Here is a 24,666-nt window from a genome sequence, read left to right on the forward strand (position 1 = left end):
TATTGTTATTTGAGGGGTATATATTGGCCATGGCACTAGGAGAACTCCCCTACTGTTCTTCAAATAGCGCCATGTGCTATAATGCAGCCATGTGGGAGTGCAGACAGGAGCTTTGCTTAGCGTTCCATCCGAACGACAGTGGCCAGGATAATGGGGTGTGCCACGCTGGCTTTAACGGCAGTGGTAAATCCCACCAGCACACAGGACTGGAAGATCCCACCGAGCATTTCCCCTCATGGAGCACTACCCTCAGTGCTGCATATGAGTATGTGCTTAAGTGTCTGGGGAGGATATTGAACCTGTTCTGATTCCGAGGTGAGACTGTTAGCACTGTGCCATATCTGTCGAGGCTAGCAATCAGGCGACAGGGCAGAAAATTGCCTGTAGGATTTTCACACCGATAAGCTTGGAATTCACTGCTACAAATTCCAACACTTTATCAGAATCAGGTTAGATAGCAATCAAACTATTTCCTATTAATATAACTCCATATAGCAAATCTTAACCAGTAGTGAGCTATTTTCATCTGTTAAAGGTAATTAAATGTTAAAGGTAATTGAAATCTGTTCATTCAAAAACTCTTTAGTATTATGTAATGGTAATAAAAGAGTAATTTAGGAATATGTTTTTGCAGATTAATTTCTCAGAAGATGAATGATAAAATCACCTTCAACATGTCTACTTTGGAATTCTAAATCATTTCTGTTTGTTTCCTTTCAGATTTTCAAATATATTAGTTTCAATATGACAATGACGCAACTATCTACAACCCTGTCTCGTTGCGCCAAGGGCATTGTCGGCTTTGCCATCATGTTTTTTATAGTATTTTTTGGATATGCTCAGTTAGGCTACCTTATCTTTGGTACCCAGGTGGAACCATATCACACATTTGGCAACTGCATGTATGTATTAAGATTGCAATGGCTGAATATTGAGCGGGGTCAAAATCGAGCTGCTTCTAGATTCCTCTGACTGTGAATTCAGAAAGATGCATATGATCCAAATAGCTTATTAATGGATTAGTATAAATATAAAGTGGTTAAGATCTTTGCTTCACAATGGTCCAGCTACTCATTTCATTATAAAGAGAAAAAGGGAAGTAGATAATGTAGAAATATGTTATCTGATTCAAAGGTGAGACTGTGACCACTGTGCCATGTCCAACAAGGTGAATTCTCAGTGTTTCCTTGTTCAGATCTAGCCAAGGGTCCTCACTCATTCAGCAACTTATTTCAGATGCTGATAGGCTTAGACTGTATTCCCAAGTATGTTCAATTTTCATTTCTTGAGACCTTACAGTGCAGAAGGAGGCCATTCGGCCTATCACGCCTGCACCGACAATAATTCCATCCAGGCACTATCCCCGTAACCCCACATATTTACCATGGCAATAACCTGGCACCTAGGGTTAGGCTGATCCCCCGACACTTAAGGGACAATTTAGCATGACCAATCCTCCTGATTGTATTAACGCAATTGTCCATTGCGTTAATACAAATCTAGACACCAGCTCCCCGGTTTTATGGTATACAGTGGCCCAAAGTCTATTATGAACCAAATGCTCAGAGCGTGACAAAATCCTGACTAGCTTTGAGAATTCTGGGTTAAATATTCGTCTGTCCTTTTTTTTGGGATTTGTTTTTACTCTTTCACGGGATGTGGGTGTCACTGGCAACAGCAGCACTTGTTGTCCATCTTTAATTGCCCTTGAACTGAGTGGGTTGCTCGGCCATTTCAGAGGGCAGTTAAGAATAAACCACATTGCTGTAGATCTGGAGACACATGTAGGGCAGACCAGGTAAGGACAGCAGATTTCCTTCCCTAAAGGACATTGGTGAACAGTTATCACACTCACCGTTACTGAGACTAGCTTCATATTCTAGATTTATTAATTGAATTTAAGTTCCAACATAGTGGGATTGTAAGTAGTCTCACAACACCAGGTTCAAGTCCAACAGGTTAATTTGGTAGCACGAGCTTTCAGAGCGCCGCTCCTTCATCAGGTGAGTGCAGGATTTGTTTCACAAACAGGGTATATATAGACACAAGATTACAAGATAATGGTCGTGCTCAGGCCAGCCCTGCCCTCAGCAGGGGGTCGAACAACATTGTGTTGACAGCAAGACACGCAGCCAATACTCTGTTCTGAAAGGCAATCTATCCCCCTTAAAGGGACGCTGCATTGAATAATGTTGCTGAAATTTAAAGCATGGAAAATAGAATGCCAGGGCAGGGAAAGGGTTACAAGATGACAGATGTGGTGGTGGAGATGGGTAGGATGAGAGATGCCAATGTTCCATAAGGGCACCAGGAGGCCCTCAAGCACCATTGTTATAAGGGAGTTGAACCAGGGAAGTCAATTCCAGGGTCTGAGTGTGAGGACCTGGCAATAGTGTCTCAAGAAGTCTAATGACCACACGTGGGTAGTTGAGGTCAGTGAATACATCTTCACATGACATCTCCTACCCACCACATCAGCTGCCACTCATGCTGCTCAATGCACCTGATTCCCTCCCATCTCTCACTCAGCAGCACTCACTGGCACTCGGGATACTCCACCACACCCTCACACACCTTCCATTGCTGCCAGCCTCATACCTAACTCTCACTACTGCCTCCATTAAACTCCAGTTTCAGTGTTCAGATCTGGCAAGCACATAACCCAAACACATTGCTGCACAATCACTGAATATTCTGGCACCTTTCTTGCAGAACAAATGGAAGGGAGCAGATCCAGCAGAGGATAAGAATGTTTGCATCTCAAAGAAAAGTAGAGCAAGGAACAGGCCCTTCAGCCCTCCAAGCCCGTGCCGATCATGATGCCCTAATTAAACTAAAAAAAACCTTCTGCCCTTACTTGGTCCATATCCCTCTAATCCCTCCCTATTCATGTACCCATCCAGGTGCCTCTTAAATGTTGCTAATGTGCCTGCTTCCACCACCACCTCTGGCAGCACGTTCCAGGCACTCACCACTCTGTGTGGAAAAACTTCCCCTGCACATCTCCCTTAAACTTTCCCCCTGTCACCTTGAACCTGTCCCCCTTGTAATTGATACTTCCACCCTAGGAAAAAGCTTCTGACTATCCATCCTGTCTATGCCTCTCATCATTTTGTAGACCTTGTCTCCCCACTGTCTCTCTCCTGAGCCGTCCACATCATGGGACTAGCTGCAATGAGGCTCGTGGTATCTGGTGTCACCAAGAACATTTGGCTTATTCTTGCCCTATGCCCCTTCTCAACTCCCAACTCATCCTCATCCTGACATGATGAGCAAGCTGTGTATGATGTGACCATGAATCTCTTGCTTTCCACCACCACTACCCTCCCTCACAACAGATTCTGCTTCTGATTTCCTATTTTTCTAAAAACAGCCTCCTGGAGGAAGAGAGAGAAAGAGCACCAGCACAGCACTGATGAAAAGGCCCTATCACTGGATCTGGCACTCACAATCACCATCTCCAATACTGTCAGTGCACATACCTTGGACTATAGAGTTGGAATAAGAATGCAAAATTCTGGAAATGAACAACAGATCAGACAGCATCTGTGGGGAGAGAAACCGAGTTAATACCAAGTTGTCAGAGAGAGTGGTACAGATCCTGTCCTCTCTGTTGCTTCTGCATCTCCAGGGTGGTGCCCAATTTTGAGGTTCCGGATCTCTAAGTAGATGTGCGACCACATCATTTCTAAATCTACTATTATGTTGTCCTCCTATATTTTGTTTTATTCAGTTATGGGATGTGGGCATTGCTGGCTGTGCCAGCATTCATTGCCCATCCCTAACTGCCCGTCATTTCAGAGAGCATTTGAGAGTCAACCACATTGCTGTGGATCTGGAGTCACTCACTTATAGATGTTTAACTACAAAATTCCCATAATATTACCACAAGGCAAACCCACTGTTGCTCTAGGAAAGGTATATCACATGGACAGCATGGTGGCACAGTGGTGAGCAGTGCTGCCTCACAGCGCCAGGGACCTGGGTTCGATTGCTGGCTTGGGTCACTGTCTGTGTGGAGTTTGCACATTCTCCCCATGTCTGCATGGGTTTCCTCTGGGTGCTCCGGTTTCCTCCCACAGTCCAAAGATGTGTGGGTTAGGTGGATTGGCCATGCTAAATTGTCCCTTAATGTCAGGGGGACTAGCTAGGGTGAATGCATGAGGTTATGGGGATAGGGCCTGGGTGGGATTGTGGTTGGTGCAGACTCGATGGGCTGAATAGCCTCTTGCTGCACTGTAGGATTCTATGATTTCTCAAACTCGCTTCCACTCTGCGATGGAAATTCAAGAAACTTCAAAAACAAAACCCTGCTTTCTGAAAAACAGACACTTTTATGCATTGCTTGCAATTGTTACTTCAAACTTTGCCTTATCAAGCTCTTTACCCCAACAAAGGTGTACCCAAGGAACTCTCACAGAGCTACCACCCAACACAACTCAACCCCTCTCCTTCAGTATCCTTTCTCTCTTTCACCTTTGATTACACTGTCCTGAGCTTCTCTTTGAAACTCAACTGCCCCAAAATATAAAAATATTTCATGTTCTCTCCATTGCTCCCACTGTTGGGTCAAAGAAAATTTAATAAGCTTTCCTTTTTTGTGACCTTTTCCAAGTTGTAAAAAGTTTTACTCCACTTTGAAATTGAAAAGCTGAAAATCCAAACCCTTACTTATCTCCTAATGCAAATATCTACCCACTGCTGGTTTACCAATGGAAAATCCATTTAGCCATACCCACTTTAAATACATGTCTTTGACACCTACACTCCTTTCACATGTCAAACCCTAACGGACAATCTGTCCCCAGCTTAATTAAATATGTTCACACATGGACCCACAAACCTTCACAGAATAACATAACAGTTCCCAAAAATAGTAACCATATTAACAGCTCTCATCACAGGTCCATTGGCTGGCCTGCCAGACAACCTCATGTCACTGTCAAGGAGCATGAAGGAGTCTGGCTCCATGTGGGAAGAGGAGTTGGTGCAGAGATTTCCCTCTCTGTTGCCTCTGAGCAATCTCCTTGGTGTGCTGCAGATCCAGAGGCACTGGCACTGCTGCCTCCATACCGAGAGTATCATTTGTGTGTGGACTGTTCAATTAAACTCTGCCATCCTCCTGAGGATGTGGCAACTTCCCTTGGCAAATGCAGGAACTCAACTAAACACCTCCCAAAACCCTTTATAAGAACTTCCAGATGATTTGCAATAGCAGAGGTTCTTAAAATTCACCTTTTAAGGAATGCTTAGTGCAATGCAAGGCTAATCTTGCAGCTTCATCCTTGTTTACAGAGTGATGTCTGAATCCATCGCCTGGACCTGCGTGATCTAAGTTTGGGATCGTGGCATCACATCAGCTGGTTGCGAGGTGTGACATCAGGATTACCCACCCTTGCAGCACACACTGGGCACAACAGCATAGGTGCTCTACTTGGGCACAGTGCACCCTGGCAAAACAATGCCAGGCTTCCTTAGTGCCACCTCCAGCAGTGCTATGGACCTGAAATTTGTGTCCTTGATCTGTGCAGGCAAATTAAGCCTCCATTTTTCTGTTGGTGTTGTCATTGATGTAATATGATAATGTAAGTTTTTTTAAAGTTTGTTTATTGGTGTCACAAGTAAGGCTTACACTAATACTGCAATGAAGTTACTGTGAAAATCCCCTAGTCGCCACACTCTGGCACCTGTTCGGGTACACTGAGGGAGAATTTAGCATAGCCAATTCACCTAACCAGCATGTCTTTCGGATTGTGGGAGGAAACCGGAGCACCCGGAGGAAACCCACCCAGACACGAAGAGAACGTGTCCACACAGACAGTGACCCAAGCCAGGAATTGAAGCTGGGTCCCTGGTGCTGTGAGACAGCAGTGCTAACCATTGTGCCACCCCATGTAGTGCCTGATGGGTCAGGATCCTGTATGGAGCAGGAGCAATAGTTGCCTCATTTTTGAAAGCTCATTGCCGTATATCTTAGTTTCTGTGCTGTTATGGTCTTGTTAGATAAGGAAAGTTATCGAAACTTGTTGGAATCTTTATTCATTCTGCTCAAGATGCGTGTGTATGTGCATGTGTAGGATTTGTGTTTGAGGTGTGAGATGTGTATGTGGGGTACGTATGTGTATGGGAGGGGGGTTGTGTGTGTGACCTGTGTGTATGGGGGATTTTGTGTGTGTGTGGGGGGTATGTGTACATGAGGGGGGCGGATTGTGTGTGTGAGGTCTGTGCGTGTGTAGCCTGTCACCCATTGAGGTTCTCCAATCCCCAACCATGTTCGACAACAGAATTGTGCATATATCTGGGCAGCCAATGACTTTTCAGTGCACTCTAGGAATACTATCAGAGGACACTGATGAGCTAATGTCGCCTCTTTGCATCAATGGCTCCACAATGTTGAACCTACACAATTGACCTGACAATATGTGTATCGGCTGCTCAGCACAACTCAGCTCCCTCTGCCTCTAAAACATCAGGCGAAGGATACAGTAAAACAATTAACATCACAAATACACCAAGGACTAAACCTTGTGGGTTAGGACAGAAACGTTGTGTTGCACCATTTGCATTATACAACTAATAACTCCAGGACATGTTTTCTTCTGAGCAGGAGAGAAGTCCACTGAATTGTTGCCCACACAAACAGATCAAAATTCAGCAAATCTTGGCGACTGATGGGAAAGTAAATAGTGTAAGAAGTCTCACAACAAACACCAAGTTAAAGTCCAACAGGTTTATTTGGTAGTGAACGCCACTAGCTTTCTCCACATCAAAGTAAATAGTGTCAGGAACAACGTGCTGGAGAGTTTCTGCATTCATAACTTCATGGTTTGGAGTCTGGATTTTTGCCAGTACTACATCCAATGCTCGGTTTAATCATACTTCGTTTGAACACTTGACTATTCAGTCAACTTGTATTATGTTTGGCAGATGACGTTTTAAAAAGATTAATTCTATAAAACTTTCTTTTCAGTTTTACACAGTTTAGGATTATTCTTGGCGACTTTGATTTTCATGAAATTGAACAGGCAAACCAAATTCTTGGACCTATTTACTTTGTCACATTTGTATTCTCCTTATTCTTTGTACTGCTGGTGAGTGATATAGTGTCAGTGATAAATGTTGGTTTAATGGGGGATAGCGGTTCTCTGTTGGTTTTATATTGAATACAGTTAATTGCCGCAGAGTCTTCATGTTCTTAAGCAATAAAATAATTTTCAGCATTGTCAGATTCTAGCAGCTTCAAATATATAGAACTAAAACATAATTTTGAGTTCTATAAATGTGTAATATCTGCTGCGCTGCATAACTAATTACTGAGAGTGATTTACATGCTGTAACAATCTAATCAAAGGGCTTTAGGTTATGGGACTGCCAAGGCCACAGTGAACGGGAAATCTTCTACACAGGCCTGAAATGGGCACAAAATGGGCAGTGCATCTAAGTGCAATAAGTAATATTTTCATAGGAAGGGCAAGCTTTCAGCTTGAGTCAGGGGTTGTAAACAACAAGACTAGAAATAGTTTCTTGTTCAGAGTTCCCAATGAATTTCCCTCCCTGCATAACATTTCTATTCCTATCATCTCTTTCTCATTCTGTCAAATAGTCACAATGGATGCCCAGGGATTCTATCTAGTTCAAAGAAATACAAAGGGTGGAATAATATAGAGTGGGGGGAGATATGGTTGGCAGACGGTATGTCCCCCTCCCCCAGAAACACTGTCGGCATGGAGCCTGCACATCCGCATACCAAGCAATGTGGGGAAGGTTGGCATGATGCATGTCAGCTCCTCTGCCCCTTACTGAGGAGGAAGTCCTGCCCCCTGGAGCTCCCGGCTAATTCAATCAGTCCCGGCAGTGCCACGAAGGCATCACTGGCTGGGGCTACAGAGGATGAAGAGAAACACGGCCCATAGATCCCGAGAACAGCTGAGTCCGAGGTCTTGGGCCAGGAGGTTTTGGATAGGTAGAGAGAGGGGCAGGAAGCGATCAGTTTAATGAAGGGAGAAGGTAGAAAGGAAGTGAAGATTTGATCTTAGGGGAGCTGCTCCCTTTCCTTCCCATCGAACTGGGCTTCCCACGCCTAACATTTTATAGCATGGGGCGTGTATTATCAGGGTTGATTGGCTTGATAACAAGTCTAGTTGCCCCGATAGCTCATTTAAATATGGTGGGCTGGCTGCCGATTTCAGCGCCTGCCCACCCCCCGTATTATGGGGGTGAGCTCGAGCGTGGGTATGAAGGTGTTGGGTTGGGCTTGAAAATGTGTTAATCTTTGATGGGTCAATGCAGTTGCAGGGTGATATGATGGAAGATGTTTAAATAATAAAAAATTAGGACAGGGTAGACAGAAGCAGAATGTTTCTAGCAGTTGAGTGGTCCAAACCATCGGTACAAGATTAAATGTCAAAGAGAGAGGGAAACATTTCTTTGTGCAGAGGTGTGAGGCACTGGAATTCACTTAAACAATTGTGGCAGAAACAATGTCAACATGACAATGGCTAGACAGAGGAAGGAAAAGTGCATTAATGAATCTGGGAATAAGCTGTGTAAATGGGGATAGAAGTATTTGCTCATGTGGAGGGTAAACACCAACAAGAAACGACTGGGTCAACCCCCAGGGTATGTGTTAAAATCACTATTTTTGATACACAGTAATGACTGGATTTGGATTTGGATTTGCAGGGCGTTATTTTAAAGTTTATAAATGATACAATATTCAGAAATATAGGAAGCAATGAGGAGAATAATAAGAGTTTACAAAGGGACGCAGACTGATGAGATGGGCAGGCAGAAAGCATTAAAATAAAGCAATGTGAAATGATACATTTTTATGGGAAGTTCGAGGAGAGGCATTATGAACTATATGGTTTAAAGGATATGCAGCGACAGAGAGACCTGAGAGTGTGCATACACAAGCCTTTAAAGGTGGCAGCAGAAGTTGAGAAGACGATTAAAATACATATGGGATCCTTTGATTTATTAAAAGACGAATAGAGTACAAAAGCAAGGATGTTATGTCAGTTCTTTATCACACATTGGGTAGGCCTCAGCTGTAGTCTTGGGCTCAATTCTATATACCATAGTTTAGCGAGGATGTCAATGTCTTGGCACGGAGAGGCAAGTACTAGAATGGTACCACGGATGATGGACTTCAGTTATATGGAGAGACTGGAGAAGCTGGGGTTGTTCCTCTCAGGATGTGGAGATGCCGGCGTTGGACTGGGGTGAACACAGTAAGAAGTCTCACAACACCAGGTTAAAGTCCAACAGGTTTATTTGGTAGCAAATACCATAAGCTTTCGGAGCGCTGCTCCTTCGTCAGATGGAGTGGAAATGTTGTTCCTCTCAGACCAGAGAGGTTAAGAGGCGATTCGATGGACATGTTCCAAAATGTATTTTCTAGAAAGCAGATCGGGAGAAAGTGTTTTCAATTGTAGGAGTAACTAAATTAGTTGGCAAAAGAATCAGAAGCAACATAACGAAACAGTTTTTATACAGTGAGTTGTGATCAGCAAATGATGGTGGTAGCAGATTCAGCAGTAACATTCAAAAGAGAATTGGATAAATACTTGATGAGAACTACTGGAGCTATAGGGAAGGAACAGAGAATGGGATTAATCGACTTGCTCTACCAAAGGGCTGACGTAGAAAAGACAGATTAAATGGCGTCCTGCACTTGATGATTCCATGGCCCATTTCTATGTTGTAACTTATATGTATTTTCATGAACTTCCTTTTTTGGGTCTGCACCTTATTGTAATATGATGTTGCATTGATGAGGCTTTGAGACTTGTATATTTAAACATGAACTGTTCATTGGGAGTCTTTAACTATTTACAGATCCAAGGTATGGCCATGCATGGAGCTGTTCCATGCAGGTTGGCTGCTTGCAGAGTTCTGTTTCTAGATTGTTCTCCCAGAGTCTATCGCCATGTGACTCTGGGCATCATACCTTGAGCAGTGCTATTCCCCAGTACCACGTTAGCTCTTGCTTTGCCAAGCACCTTGACATTAGAAGGCATGCAGGTACACATCACAACACACTTCATCTTTACACACAGTCAGTTACAATCTGGAAGACATTAGCTGAAAGGCTGTTGGAAACAGATTCAATAATAACGTCCAAAAGGAAATTGGATACCTGTTTGAATGGCAAAACATGCAGGGTTATGGGTTAGAGCAGAGGTATGCAATAAATCAAATAGCTATTTCAAAGTGGCACAACAACAATGGGCTAAGTGGCTTCCTGTAGTGCTGCAAAAGTTTACAAAAAGGATTGTAGCTTCAATATCTTTATACTACATTTATGCTTCACTGTAATCTGTGTGGAGGTTTATAATTAGGTACAGGAATCATCGTTGTAAAGGACTTGCAGTAGCCATCTATTCCTTCTTTAAGGACCATCATTAAATAATGTTGCAAAATGAAAGCACCAGGTTGCTTCCCAGATAGTGGATATAGTATAAAGGTATTCCCCTGGTCACCAGGGGAATACCTTTATACTATATACTATACAGAAATGATTGGTTAGGACCTTGCTGCATAAAAGCTTAACATTCTAGTAACCCTCAGAGTAGGAGTCATGACATTCCTTGAAGTTTGCCTTGAAGTTATATGTAGTGGACAACAGCATATGGTCCAGTTTGGCGACTGCCTTTGTGGTGCAGCAGAGGAGCCAAAAGAAGCCAAGACTACTCTGACATAGCAAGGTAGAAATGCTATGCTCCAAAAACATTGTCTTTGGATAATGGTAAGAAGTCTCACAACACCAGGTTAAAGTCCAACAGGTTTATTTGGAATCACGAGCTTTCGGAGCGCTGCTCCTTCATCAGGTGAGTGGGCAGAGATGTGAGGCACTGGAATTCACTTCAGCAATTGTGGCAGAAATTCTGTTAACACTCAGAATGACATTGGCTGGACAGATGAAGGAAAAGAAGAGCAGCGCTCCAGAAGCTCGTGATTCCAAATAAACCTGTTGGACTTTAACCTGGTGTTGTGAGACTTCTTACTGTGCCCACCCCAATCTAACGCCGGCATCTCCACATCTTGGATAATGATGACAGTGAACGTAACCTTTGAGGTGACATTTGGCTTGAAGATGCTCCCTCGCTTTAATTGGCTTTGCTCATCCAATTCATGCAACACAATGGGAACAGAGAATGGGATTTCCAGTAGCTAGCAGAAATTTACACTACAGCAGGAATTACACAAAAACCTATGTCGTAGTCTTAGAATCTTAGAAACCCGACAGCACAGAAAGAGGCCATTCGGCCCATCGAGTCTGCACCGACCACAATCCCACCCAGGCCCTATCCCCATATCCTTACATATTTACCCACTAATCCCTCTAACCTACGCATCCCAGGACACTAAGGGCAATTTTTTTAGCATGCCAATCAACCTAACCCGCATATCTTTGGACTGTGGAGGAAACCCACGCAGACACGAGGAGAATGTGCAAACTCCACACAGACAGAGACCCAAGCCAAATACAGGATATCTTTTGCAAAAAGGCAACACACACAGGTCAAATAAAATGTGCAGAATTTTAATATGCACATTGAGTCCAGGAAAAAAGATTTCAAAATATACAAGAACAACAAATTTGTTTCAAGACAATTCACAAGACATGAGCAAGCTTCATGCTCAGCTGAAATTCAACATTAGATTTCATAAACCTGAATTTAAATGAGGTTCACATATGCTTGTAGTGCCGCCTCTGCTTTCTGCCCTTTTATACATTTGCTGTACTTCAAATTGGCAGTACTAGATGGAGCTCTAATCTTCTGATTCTTGCTTGCCACAGTAAGGTTTTTGAGCTGCCGGTGAATTCTCTAGATGTCGAGGCTGAAGTGCAGATCTCTGCTTACAACTGCCAGTGTATGCAGACTAATTTACATTATTATGTTTTATAATTCCTTCATGGTGTGAACAAGATTATCTATAAATCTCACTTTTGCACATTTGTATAATTAATGGATTACACAACTGATATGCTTCCTTACAGAATGTGTTCTTGGCCATCATTAATGATACCTATTCCGAGGTCAAGGATGACAAAACATTAAAAGTAGTAGATTTTGACATTTATGATGTATTCAGAAAGGTAGGAAATTATTCATGCTCTCAATTGTAGTGAATACAGGGGAGAATTTATATTTTTATTGTGTACCAGCTTTACAAATTTGTTTTGAGAGATGTTACGGTTGGAAATAAGTGCTCATTAAATACCACTTAATGTTTCCTTGCCCCACCTTGTGCTGCCGTTGCTCCTTCTCCACAATAATGGCAGAGAAACACCATACCTGCTTCTGAGGAACCTTCACTGTCATTAGGCAGTGAGCTGATGAATAGGGTTAAAAATTATTCTCGTTAGCCCATCATGTCAGAAGTAATGAGGTCCAAATATGTATAGGCAAAAATAACAATATATTCAGGGCAAAAATATATTTTTCAACTGCAGAAATTCTAAATGAAACTCAAATGCTCCTCCAGCAGTTCTTTCAGGGCCCCTTGGCTCCCAACCTCATTACCACCTTGGTCCAAACATGGACAAAAGAGCTGATCTCCAGAGGTGAGATGACAGTGATTGCCGCTGACATCAAGACCAAGGATGACATGCGTGGCGTAGATGCAGCCACAGTGCTGTTAGGAAGGGAGCTTCAGGATTTTGACCCTGGAATTCCCTTCATATCAACACTGTAGAACACATGGACTGCAGTGGTTTAAGAAGATGGCTCATCACCTTCTCAAGAACAATTAGGGATGAGCAATAAATGCTGGTCTAGCTAGTGACACCCACATCCCACAAGAATAAATTTTTAAAAAGTCACCTCCCCTCTTGACTGCAGCTCTTTTGTCCATATATGGACCAGAACTGTAATGTGGTCAGAAACTGAGTGATCCTGGCAGAACCCAAACTAACCACCAGTGAACAGGTTATTGTTGAGTTGGGTCATTTTACGAGTCAGCCACACCTTCCATCACTTTCCTGATGATCAAGAACAGACTGATGGGGTGGTAACTAGCTGGGTTGAATTTGTCCTTTTTATATATAGGATATACCTGTGCAATTATCCACATTGCCAGCTGGATGACAGACTTGTGCTCCAGCCCATGCCACTTGGCTAGGAACGCAACAAGCTCTGGAGCACATGTCTTCAGTACATTTGCAGGAATCTCGTCAGGACCCATAGCTTTTGTTGTATCCAGTGCCTTCAGCCACTTCTCGCTATCCTGTGGAATGCATCATATTTGCTGAAGACTGGCATTTGTGATACTGGAGACCTCAGGAGGAGGCCGAGATGGATCATTGCTCTAAGTGATTTCAAATATAAATTGTTTGCAACCTTGTGAAATATAAGTAAACATAAACAATATTAAACCATGACATAATAAACAAAATTTGTTGCCCCCTAGATATTAATAGATCTTTTGCTCCTATGAGTGAACAGAGTGTAAAAATGTTGTATTTGTGGCGGAATAATAAGAGTATATTTCTTGTGGTCACAATATAAAATTAAATGCAATAGATGCATTCTCATGTAAAAATTAGAAATAATTTGGAGATTGACTTTAATAGATCAAGGATTGAGGTTCAATGTATTATTTATTACAGGGTTACCACAGCATTCTTTGGAAACTCAATCGACAAACACCGTCATCTGCTGCTTATGAATCTGCTAGCCGCAAGGATGTGAAAGAAAGCCAGAGAGCGCTGCAGGATGATTTTCCAAAGTAGGATTGAAATGCTGGATTTTAATATTGGTACCTCTCTATTCAGTTACAATATCACATCTCTCAAGACAGAAACGTACGGCCAGGAATTGCTTCAGTGTTGCTGTCGCTCCATCACTGTAACGTTGTCGGATTCTTCTGCCAATTTAGTGAAATAGCAGCAGCAGCAGCTGAGGGAATAGCTGGACTTTAATTTAATTTAAAATTGATTGTTCCAAATGGAGCAAGTATTAAAGTGATCCAGTGTCATGTTGGGAAATAATTGGGGGTGGGGTGCTGGCCCCTGCTTGCCTGACTTCCCTCTAAAAACCAGGACCTTCAAGTCAGTTTTAACAGTACGTAGTTATGTAATCAAGGTATAATCAAAAAGTCAATTTTGTTCAATGAATATGAATCAGTTGAATTGTCAGGTTTACTCTCTCTCACTTCCGAGTAAAAGGTTTCAAGGCACAGAGCAGGTGAAACATAGAAGATAAGAGCAGGAGGCGGCCATTTGGCCCTTTGAGCCTGCTCCACCATTCATTACGATCATGGCTGATCACTAGTGAAGTTGCGTGTGGGGTACGGTCACTAGGCGTCAGTCTGTAAAAGAAAGATGCTTCCAGTGCACTCGTAATTGCTGAATGTATTGGGATATCTGGTAAGGTGTTTCTAAAACATCACAGAGTATGTGAAGGAATCAACTGTTAACTTGTGTTGGGTTCTGGTGTATGGCATCGACACACTGCAGAAACCAGGGAACATCTGTCAGTTCCATGGGTGTTGCACCTGGAAACTCCTGGCAGGAATCACTGACACGAGTCATGACCATAATGATTGTGGGCCCCACAGTCTCCATCTTGGGAAGTTTGGGAGACCAAACGAATGGGAACTTGAAACGGATATCCTGCAGTCTCCTCTCCCTCGGTGGCAGTGCTGAACCGCAATCCATTAGCAGAGCGATTGTGCAATGGGAATGGAATGTGGTGCCTTCTCTCTGAATGAGAGCACGTCTAGACCCTGATCAATAAAGGCCCACTCTAGTGCCAGAAAGTCTTCTGGCCCCAATTGTCCAAAGTTGCTGCAATCCGCGGTCAAATATTTTCAGGTCTGTGTTCATAATGACCACTGATCAGTATCGAGCCTTTGATCGGACCATGCAACCATCCATTTCCTTTGTAGCCAGTGGAATAGAGATATAGGTAAGAAAGCGCATCTTCTTATAGAGAGCAAAGCAAAGTTACGCAGGACATAGCAAACTATCATACAGGGCCCACTGTAGGTGGCAAATTGGAAGAATTTTATATTGATAAAGGATAATATTATGTGCCTAAAACTAATTGTGGTGGAGTACCAGTAGAGTTGGGATAATAGGATACTAGAGGCACAGGCCAAACACTCCTATTAAATGCTTTGATCTAGTGCAGAATATGGATTGACTGTTTTGACGTTATGGACAATTATGTTCAATTATGGGAAGCTTGAAGATAAGGTGGAAACAATTTACAACTAAAATGGCCTCATTGAAAAGTAAATGGGTTATAATTTATTTGGATATGAAGTTGTATTTGTTTCATGGAATGATTTCTATCACTGGTTCAGCACCGTCATTGATCTGTGGAAGAGGAGACAACAGGACATCCATTAGAAGCTCCCACTCCAATCTTTCAAAGTCACAGCCTAGGAATGAGGTTATAGCTGATTTTGTTCAATGAATATGCATCAGTTGAATTGTCAGGTTTACTCTCACTTCTGGTTTATGGCAGCCAGTGCCATCATAAAGCTTACTTACCGGTGACTGAACTGCCATCGCCCTGGGAGCACACTGCCCAGCACAGATATTGTCTGGCCTGAGTCAGAAGGTTGGGTGAGATGAGGTAAGTAATCTCGAGTGGAGTAGCAATCCGGTTCAGTCACCTCTCCAGCAGAGTTACCGCCCAAGATGTTAATGATCTCATAGTGAAAAGGTTTTCATTTATTAGGTGATACACAATGGATCAAAATCATAAGCTATCTGCTGAATGCATTTTCAAAGTTAAAAAGTGAAAAAAATACTTATTTGGAAGATAAACTATTCTTCACTAATGATTATAGGGATGAAGATGAGGAGCAGGATTTTACAGAATCTAAAATGGTGAGATACAAGATTAGATAATTCAAATTGCTTTCTGTATATTAAACAATTAATTGAGGGTTAATAACAGTTAAAAGATGGTTTGTAGGAATAGGCAAATGTATAGTTATAATGTTCAAGAAACAAAAATTGAAAAGTGTTCTTATGCTTTGTCTTCTCCCTATCCTTATCCTGTCAAGGTCATGCAAGATTAATACTCTGTTGAACAACCTCTTTAAAAAGGATGCTAAAGAAACATTGGGTTATGAACAGAATTGAAGATTATAAAGAATATAGATAATGCTTTTCCGAAACAATGGAAAAGTCAGGTCATGGAGAACCCGGAAATATTTTTGGCAAGATTGAACAATGTCAAGAATTCCTGTACAGATTATATCTGACTGTAAAAGGAATTGAGTTAATACATACATTTTACCTATCTCATTGCAAAAACAAAACCAGTTTACCTGGTCATCAGACAACGCACCTGAAAATGAATTAATTGCCCACTGAAGGGCCTGAATTGGCAGTGGGGTGAGAATGTTCTATATAAATGCAACCTGTTGTTATTGTTTTACCTTGGTAGACTCAGGAATGTCACACAAACATTTTAAATCATAGTGTCATAATGATCGCAGTCAAACTTTGTGTCTCACAGTTTCACTCTCAGTCAGGAAGAGATCGCAGTTTTACACAAATCTCTGATTTGACAGGAGATTTCAAGCATTCACTGTTTTTCTTCCTGACTCTGAACACAGTTGTAAAGGAGACTGTTCCATGAGTAGGAACTCCATGTGCAGATGCTTCCCATCTTCTACTGCTAATGGTTTGTGGGCAGGTAGTGGAAATGTGGGAGCCTTAACTTTATCATCTGCACAATTTAAAAACATACTAGGAACTCCAAGCCATGGAAGAGAGCAGCTGTGACACATTTCTTACACTCTTAGGATTAACCCACACATGCTCATTCCTGTGTACGCATAATGGCATCAATTAAGCCTGGACTTAAATGGGGTGCAGGCAGGAAGGTGGTGGCGTTCCCACCTGGACACTGTCTGCCCAATTAAATATCCCAGTCTCCACCTCCAAGCTCACCTTGGGAGGGGGCATAAAATATCATCCTGAGTCTGCCTATGACCTTTGAGGACTTTGTGGTTTCAGCTAGACAGCTTTACCCTACTTAACTTAATGTCTTCTGCTAACACAAATATAACTGTCCACTTCTTCACCCAAGTTGTTAGCAAATGTGGTGAATAAAATGGAGAGTCCAGCACTGATCCCTGGAGAACACTTTGTCACATCTCCATTTCACTATCACACCTCCATACCATTTCTCTCTTAGCTTTGGTCACTACTCTTGCCACAGTAAAACTACCAGAAAGATCCTCATACAGGGAAAAGTGAATCACCAGAAACCTCTTAGGAGTTCAGAACGCTAAAATTGGCCATGAGGAAAAAAAACATATTAGTATAACGCATCCCAAAATTTCCTGGCCTTTTAGCCAAAAGCAAATGTGGACCCCTTTAAATACTACTGGAAAATGCTGCTTCCCATCTTCTATTGCTAATGGTTTGTGGGCAGGTAGTGGAAATGTGGGAGCCTTAACTTTATCATCTGCACAATTTAATGAGGCCCCCCAGCCTTTTTATATTAGGGGTTCTGACTGCCTGAAAAATCAGAAGGGGAAAACCATCAGTGGCAGTGAATCAGCCCTCCACAAGATTTTTGGCACACCATTATCCTCGTTCTGTGTTTTAAATGTATGATGATGAAAATTACCTGCCAAATCTCTTAAAATCAGTGAATATCTGAAAGACATTTAAAAGGGAAATAACAGAGTCAAAATCATCACAGTTTGGAGAAATTATTGACCAAGTTTCTTTCTAAACCTCGTGAGGTTTAGGATACAGTTCATAGATCTGAAGAAGTCTTAGTCATGTGTAAATTAACTAAATCTTTATTGATTCTAGGAGCTATTTACAAATGTACAGTAAAGATTACAAGCTAAGTTTTAATTTTAAGTTTATTTACTAATGTCACAAGTAGGCTTACATTAACACTGCAATGAAGTTACTGTGAAAATCCCCTAGTCACCACACTGCGTCACCTGTTCGAGTACACTGAGGGAGAATGGTCAATGCATCTAGCCAGCACATCTTTTGGACTGTGGGAGGAAACCGGAGCACCCAGAGGAAACCCACGCAGACACAGGGAGAACGTGCAAACTCCACACAGACAGTGACTCAAGCCGAGAATCGAACCCATGTCTCTGGTGCTGTGTGGCAGCAGTGCTAACCACTGTACCACCCTGCTAGGAGCTGTCTCCGGGTTTGCTGGTACACACAGCTCTGTCCAACACTTGACTGACCCTAGGTGTGAGTCATTACTCTCTTACGTCACTGTGTGGACAGTAGTGTACACAATCCCACTTATATGTGCCCTCATTCTATAGACATTTTACACCTGTTAGTTTTAAACCACATGGTCAATTCTGTATTAATTTACCCTTTATACTAGATGTGTGATCCAGAAATTGTGCATTTTCAACTCATTAGATGTTATTTATAAAATGATTGCTGATACCACAATACAAGTAGAGTACAACACTGCTGATAGCTATATCAGGCAACTTTGCTAACGAGGCTGGCCACGCATTTGGAAATTGTATATTAGCCGTATTAAATCTCACTGGCTAAATGTAGCCACAGTTCATTACCTTGCCACTTTGTTCAGTGAGCACAGAATTGAAGTTATTCTTTTAAATGGACTGATTCTATAACCTGGTATAATCAGTTCTCCTTGTTTTTGAACAGAGGACACAACATCGACAAAGTGTTGCAAATAAATATTATTACAATGATCCTGTGCAAGAATCCAGTACCAGTCAGAAGCCTGCAAAGAATCCAAATCAACAAATTAACGCTAAAAAATTTCAATTGTGAGTCCTTTAATCATTTCCTGTTCACATGCTGGGTTAAGGGTAGGATAGCATCAGGCTCACAAAGTTGCTAAAGTGTTTATGATTCAACCCAAGAGTTCATTAGGCAGTTGTGATAGAATCTAGAAATGATGTAGAGATGCCGGCGTTGGACTGGGGTGGGCACAGTAAGAAGTCTGACAACGCCAGGTTAAAGTCCAACAGGTTTATTTAGAATCACGAGCTTTCGGAGCACTGCCTCACCTGATGAAGGGGCAGCGCTCTGAAAGCTCGTGATTCCAAATAAACCTGTTGGATTTTAACCCAATGTGAGACTTCTTACACCGTCTAGAAACTAACAGCTGGTTATCAAAAGAACAGGAAGAATATCTGGGGGAGATAAACATGTTTGGTAGAGGTTCCTGCTGCCCCCAATCAGAAAGGCTTCATGTAAATTGGACTATGAATGCCCTGGCAGAGGCAGTAAATTAGGAGTAGGAAAAAGATTTAAATTAATAAATGAAGACGAGCAAACAGTACAGATCTGGATTAAGGGAAGTTAAGAAGAGATTTCGTTTTGAAAATACAGGAGTTAGATACTGTGGCGGCACGGTAGCACAATGGTTAGCACTGCTGCTTCACAGCTCCAGGGTCCCGGGTTCGATTCCCGGCTCGGGTCACTGTCTGTGTGGAGTTTGCACATTCTCCTCGTGTTTGCGTGGGTTTCCTCCGGGTGCTCCGGTTTCCTCCCACAGTCCAAAGATGTGCGGGTTAGGTTGATTGGCCAGGTTAAAATTGCCCCTGAGATGTGTAGGTTAGAGGGATTAGCGGGTAAATATGTGGGGGTAGGGCCTGGGTGGGATTGTGGTCGGTGCAGACTCGATGGGCCGAATGGCCTCCTTCTGCACTGTAGGGTTTCTATGATTTCTATGAATAGGAGCTGAGAAATAAAAATGCAAATACTGATGCAGTAAGAAAGCGCATAGGGATAAAAGATCAAACCTCACAAGAAGACAATGTCAAAATAAACACCAGTCAAGACAGCAAGGGAAATTGATTCCTTATAAGGTCTATGTATATACGATAAGTCTTAGGAATAACATCAGAAGAATAAAATCGGAGGCTGAGAAGTCTTTGTTGGAGAACTCAGTTGGTCCTGTTAGCGACAGACAGCATGGTTTTGTACGTGGGGGGTCATGTCTCACTAATTGAATTTTTTGACGAGGTGACAAAAATGATTGATGAGGGAAGAGCTGTGGATTTTGTATACATGGCCTTTAGTAAGGCATTCGACAAGGTCCCTCATGGTAGCCTGGTGCAAAAAGTTAAACCTCACGGGATCAGGGGTGAATTAGCTAGATGGATTCAGAACTGGCTATAGAAGACAGAGGGTAGCGGTGGAAGGGTGTTTTTCTGAATGGAGGTCTGTAACTAGTGGTGTTCCGCAGGGATCAGTGCTGGGATGTCTGCTGTTTGTAATATATATAAATGGTTTGGACAAAAACATAGCTGATCTGATTAGCAAGTTTGCGGATGATACTAAGATTGGCAGAGTTGTGGATAGTGATGAAGAATGTCAGAGAATACAGCAGGATTTAGATAGGCTGGAAAATTGGGCGGAGAAATGACAGGTGGAATTTAATCCGGACAAATGTGAGGTGATACATTTTGGTAGATCTAATTCAGGTGGGAGCGATAAAATAAATGGCAGAACAATCAGGAGCATAGACAGAGAGAGAGATCTGGGAGTACAGGTTCACAGATCCTTAAAAGTGGCAGCACAAGTGGAAAAGGTGGTGAAGAAAGCATATGGCATGCTTGCCTTCATCGGACGGGACATTGAGTATAAAAGATAGCAAATTATTTTAGTTATATAAAACGTTGGAATACTGTATCCAATTCTGGTCACCACACTACCAGAAGGACATGGAGGCTTTGAAAAGAGTGCAGAAAAGGTTTACCAGGATGTTGCCTGGTATGGAGGGTATTAGCTAAGTGGGAAGATTGAAGAAACTGGGATTGTTCTCCCTGGAAAGGTGGCGGCTGAGAGGCAACCTGTTAGAAGTTTATAAAATTGTGAGGGGTATAGATAGGGTGAACAGTTTTCCCAGGGCAGAAATGACAATTAAAAGGGGGCACAAGTTCAAGATAAGTGGGGGGAAAGGTTCAGTGGAGATGTGCGAGGGAAGTTTTTTTTTTTACACAGAGGGTTGCCTGGAATGCACTGCCAAGTGAGGTGGTTTGGCAATTTAACTGCATGTGGCATCAAGGAGCCCTGGCAAAATTGAAGTTAATTGGCTGGAGTCATACCTGACACAAAGGAAGATGGGTGGGCTGGTTGGAGGCCAATCATCTCAATCCCAGGACATTTCTGCAGGAATCCTTTACCAGAGTGTCCTAGACCCAACCACCTTCAGCTGCTACATCAATAACCTTCTCTTCACTACAAAGTCAAAAGTGGGGATATTCATTGACAATTGCAGTGTTCAGTATCATTCGCGACTCAGATACTGAAGCAGTCACACCCGCATGCAGCAAGATCTGGGCACTATTCAGATTTGGGTTGATAATTGAGCAGTAACATCAGTGCCAGGCTATGAACAACTACAATGAGAGAGTCTAATCATCTCCCCTAAAAATTCAGTGGCATTATCAATGCTGACTCCCCCAACATCTCCTGGCGGGTTACCATTGACCAGTAACAGAATTGGAATACTGTGGCTACAAAACCAGGTCAAAGGCTTGGTATTTACAGCGAGTGACTCACCTTCTCACTCCTAAAACATGTAGATGCCCACCATCCACAAAGTACAAGTGTTGGAATGCTCTGCACTAGCCTAGATTAGTGCCGATCACACAAGAAGCTCGATATCATCTAGGACAAAGCAGTTGACAAGATTGGCACTATATTCACCACCATAAATATTCACTCCCTTCATTACCAAGACAGAGTGGCAGCAGTGCACAAATTTCAAGGTCCCTTTGACTGCAGCTTCCAAACCTGGCAATCCCCTTCAATTAGAAAGACAAGGACAGCAGAAGCATGGGGACACCACAACCTACAAAAATTTATCTTCAAGCCAAACAGCGTCCTGATTTTTGGAACTACATCACCATTCCTCTCTGCCACTAGGTCAACAACCGGGAGCTCCCTCACTGAGCACACTCCACTACTGCCTCCCCTAATGATTGACCCATGCTGTATTTGAAATTGAGGCAGCCTCAGCCATTCACTTACCTCTTGCAGCCTGCCAATCCCTTGCAAATGAGTCACAGCCCTCAAAATAGGCCGAGGGCCCATCATCATAGCTATTGGGCCCACTCTGCTGGCAGGCTATCTGAATATATTAGTGAACACATGGTCCATTATTCCTATATTTTCCAAATATTTCACAAATATATTATATAACTTAAGTAACCATCAACGTGCCATGAGAGATTCTACAAAACGTCTACTGCATCATGCTATCATCAAGATTGCTGTATTATCAAACATTATATCCAGACTCACATCATGAGATCCATTAAGAATAATTCATGTTACTGTTTTCTTAGTCTGATGATGCGTACAACTCAACTGGAGGACAGAATGAATGAAATGAATTCTAAAATAGATTGGATTATGGAAGAGCTTCAGAAAGAAAGATCTGGGCAGAGTAGAAAGCAGGTTGCACTTGATATCACTGAGTGAGTAGACACTGTCCCCAGTTTGGGGGTATTTTAAAGCACTTCATTTCTCTGAGTGGTTTCACAGTCTACTTTGTAAGCAGATTCTCTCCCACAATCTGGAACAGTACTTTTGAACCAATCAACCTATCTTTCACAGAACTGGGTGTTCCTGAGGATTAATTACTCATCTGTGGGAACCGGATTGAATCGCATTGTCCCCGTTACATGGCCACTATTTGCAATTTGTAGGATCATAGAATCCCTACAGTGCAGAAGGATGCTGTTCGGTCCATCAAGCCTGCACCGACAACAATCCCACCCTGCCCTTATCCCCATAACCCCACGTATTTACCCTGCTAATCCCCCTAACCTACACACCTTGGAACACCAAGGGGCAATTTAGCATGGCCAATCAATCTAACCCGCACATCTTTGGACTGTGGGAGGAAACCCACACAGACACGGGGAGAATATGCAAACTCCACTCAGTCACCCAAGGCCAAAATTGAACCCGGGGTCTCTGGCACTGAGAGGCAGCAGTGCTAACCACTGTGCCACCGTGCTGCCCGTAAAAAGTGTTTTTACAGGTTTGGATAAACCTCTTTACCAATACATGAAGGAATGAAACCAACAAATTCAGCAATAATCACAGATGTAATGGGCAATAGGTTAATTTGTCTTTTCAACAAATACATCTCAAACCATGGAAAATGCCTGTTCATTTCAAGTAAGTTTATTTATTAATCACAAGTAGGCTTACCTTAACACTGCAATTAAGTTACTGTGAAAATCCTCCAGTCGCCACACTCCGGCGCCTGTTTGGATACATGGAGGGAGAATTTAGCATGGCCAATTCACCTAACCTGCACATCTTTGGACTGTGGGAGGAAACCGGAGCACCCGGAGGAAACCCACACAGACACAGGGAGAATGTGAAATTCCACATAGACAGTGACCCAAGCTGGGAATCGAACCCGGGTCCCTGGCGCTGTGAGGCAGCAGTGCTAACCACTATGCCACCGTGTCGCCTCAGTGACTCACTTGGCAAAAAACTAAAATACAAATTCAGAATTTTGATTTTCCTCCATCCTTTCCCATCAACAGTATTTCTGGTGCACCATATCCACCAGGAATTACCTGTACTTTCTAGTGCATTACTTATAACTATTGTCAGTTTGATAGATTAACATAATGAACTCATCAGACGTAATAGCGGTGTTCAAAAGTATGAGGGTTTTGGACAATGTAGATAGGAAGAAATTGTTCCCATTGGTGGAAAGATGGAGAACCAGAGGATACTGATTTAAAGTGATTAAGCAAAAACCAAAAACGAGGAAAAATTTTAAAAAATACACAGCAAGTAGTTGGAATCTGGCACACACTGCCTTAAAATGTGATGGGAGACAGATTTAATCATGGCTTACAAAACAAGATTATCTGAAGACAAAAGATTCACAAGGCTACACAGAAAAAGCAGGCGAGTTGGACTAGCTGAGTTGCTCTCGCAGAGAGCTGACACAGGCAGGATGGGCCGAATCACCTTGGCCTGTTTTGTAACCATTCTAAGACAATGAGAAGAGATTGGTGTTTCCAAGAAAGAAAATGCTCTAATACTAAAATGTTTATTTTCTGCTTTCAAAGTACTGCTTAAATGCATACATAATTTCATTACAATAGTGATTACATCTCAAAAAGGAGATTTCTCCCAGTACCTAGAGAACTTGTCATGTAATTGAGGAACTATGAAATACAAGGAAATAGGCCTTAAAAGGGCCAGAAAACATTTAATAAATGAAAGCTTGGTGGTGACAGAAAAGTGAATAACTATTCACATTGGCAAAGTGGATATATTTGTGCAACATTAACTAACTTTGATTTGTAAATTTTGATGTTCTTGGTGTGGGAGGTGCAACATCCAAGGAAGGCTTTATTTGCAGATGTAAGCCACAAACTAGAACAGGCATCTGTACCTTGCTATAAAGAACCAGTCCAACGCCGGCATCTCCACATCATAAAGAACACAGGTGCTCATATTAGGGGAAAAGCAGAGCATGTGCATCCGTTTCTTGTGAGACTTATCAACCTATTCAGGGACTGCTAAATATTCTGGGAGGTACAATTTGAAATAGTACAATCGTGGCAATTTTACACATACTCTTGTCTAAATTGTCTACACTTTTCCTGAAGGTAGAAGTTGCAACTGATGCTGAAGAGTGCCATCTGCATGTTCCTCTGTTGTTAGGATCCTTT

The 24,666-nt window shown here is 42.4% G+C and overlaps 1 protein-coding gene across 1 annotated transcript in view; it reads left to right on the plus strand.

Moving 5' to 3' along the window:
• The window catches only part of LOC144505338 (polycystin-2-like protein 1), a 34,872-nt gene extending 19,195 nt beyond the window's left edge, over positions 1-15,677 (plus strand). The window contains exons 8-10 of the mRNA XM_078231459.1: positions 721-902; positions 6,971-7,091; positions 12,008-15,677. Coding sequence (XP_078087585.1) covers positions 721-902; positions 6,971-7,091; positions 12,008-12,136 — 432 coding nt within the window. The 3' untranslated portion in view covers positions 12,137-15,677. The remainder of the gene's footprint in view (positions 1-720; positions 903-6,970; positions 7,092-12,007) is intronic.
• Positions 15,678-24,666: the final 8,989 nt, after the last annotated feature.

Source organism: Mustelus asterias, chromosome 16, assembly GCF_964213995.1.
Source record: "Mustelus asterias chromosome 16, sMusAst1.hap1.1, whole genome shotgun sequence".
In the NCBI taxonomy this organism is placed as follows: domain Eukaryota; kingdom Metazoa; phylum Chordata; class Chondrichthyes; order Carcharhiniformes; family Triakidae; genus Mustelus; species Mustelus asterias.